The following is a 364-nucleotide window of genomic DNA, read 5'->3' on the forward strand; positions in this document are numbered from 1 at the left end:
TTTTCCTTGCTGATAGGCTTCTCTTCATAGATTTTCTTTGCCTGGTCCTTCTTTTTGACTTCTGTAATGTAGACTTTATTGTTGATGGTCCTAATGGAGCAGAAAAGAGGAAGGACAGACAGAAACAAAGGAAAAAAGAGATGGTCAGAGACATAAAGAGAGATATACAAAGAAGACAGAGGAGGAAGATGGGGAGTGGGGAGAGAAAAAGAGCAAAATAGAACCATAGAGCCAGAGTAGGAGAGGCCAGGAGAGGCCAGGGAGATAAAACCAGGTGAAGCAGTTATCATTATCTCCATTTGTCAGGTGGGGAAATAGAGACCACACAGTTGGTATGTGGTGGAATGGTTTTAGGAGTTTATGT

The 364-nt window shown here is 42.0% G+C and overlaps 1 protein-coding gene across 1 annotated transcript in view; it reads right to left on the reverse strand.

Annotated features, from left to right (window-relative positions):
- Positions 1-90, reverse strand: part of ITIH6 (inter-alpha-trypsin inhibitor heavy chain family, member 6) — a gene marked incomplete at both ends in the record, with an annotated part of 20,324 nt that extends 20,234 nt beyond the window's left edge. Inside the window, 1 exon segment of the mRNA XM_010832311.1 lies at positions 11-90. Coding sequence (XP_010830613.1) covers positions 11-90 — 80 coding nt within the window.
- Between the last annotated feature and the right edge of the window lie 274 nt (positions 91-364).

Source organism: Bison bison, unplaced genomic scaffold (genome assembly GCF_000754665.1).
Source record: "Bison bison bison isolate TAMUID 2011002044 unplaced genomic scaffold, Bison_UMD1.0 scf7180017860767, whole genome shotgun sequence".
Lineage (NCBI taxonomy): Eukaryota > Metazoa > Chordata > Mammalia > Artiodactyla > Bovidae > Bison > Bison bison.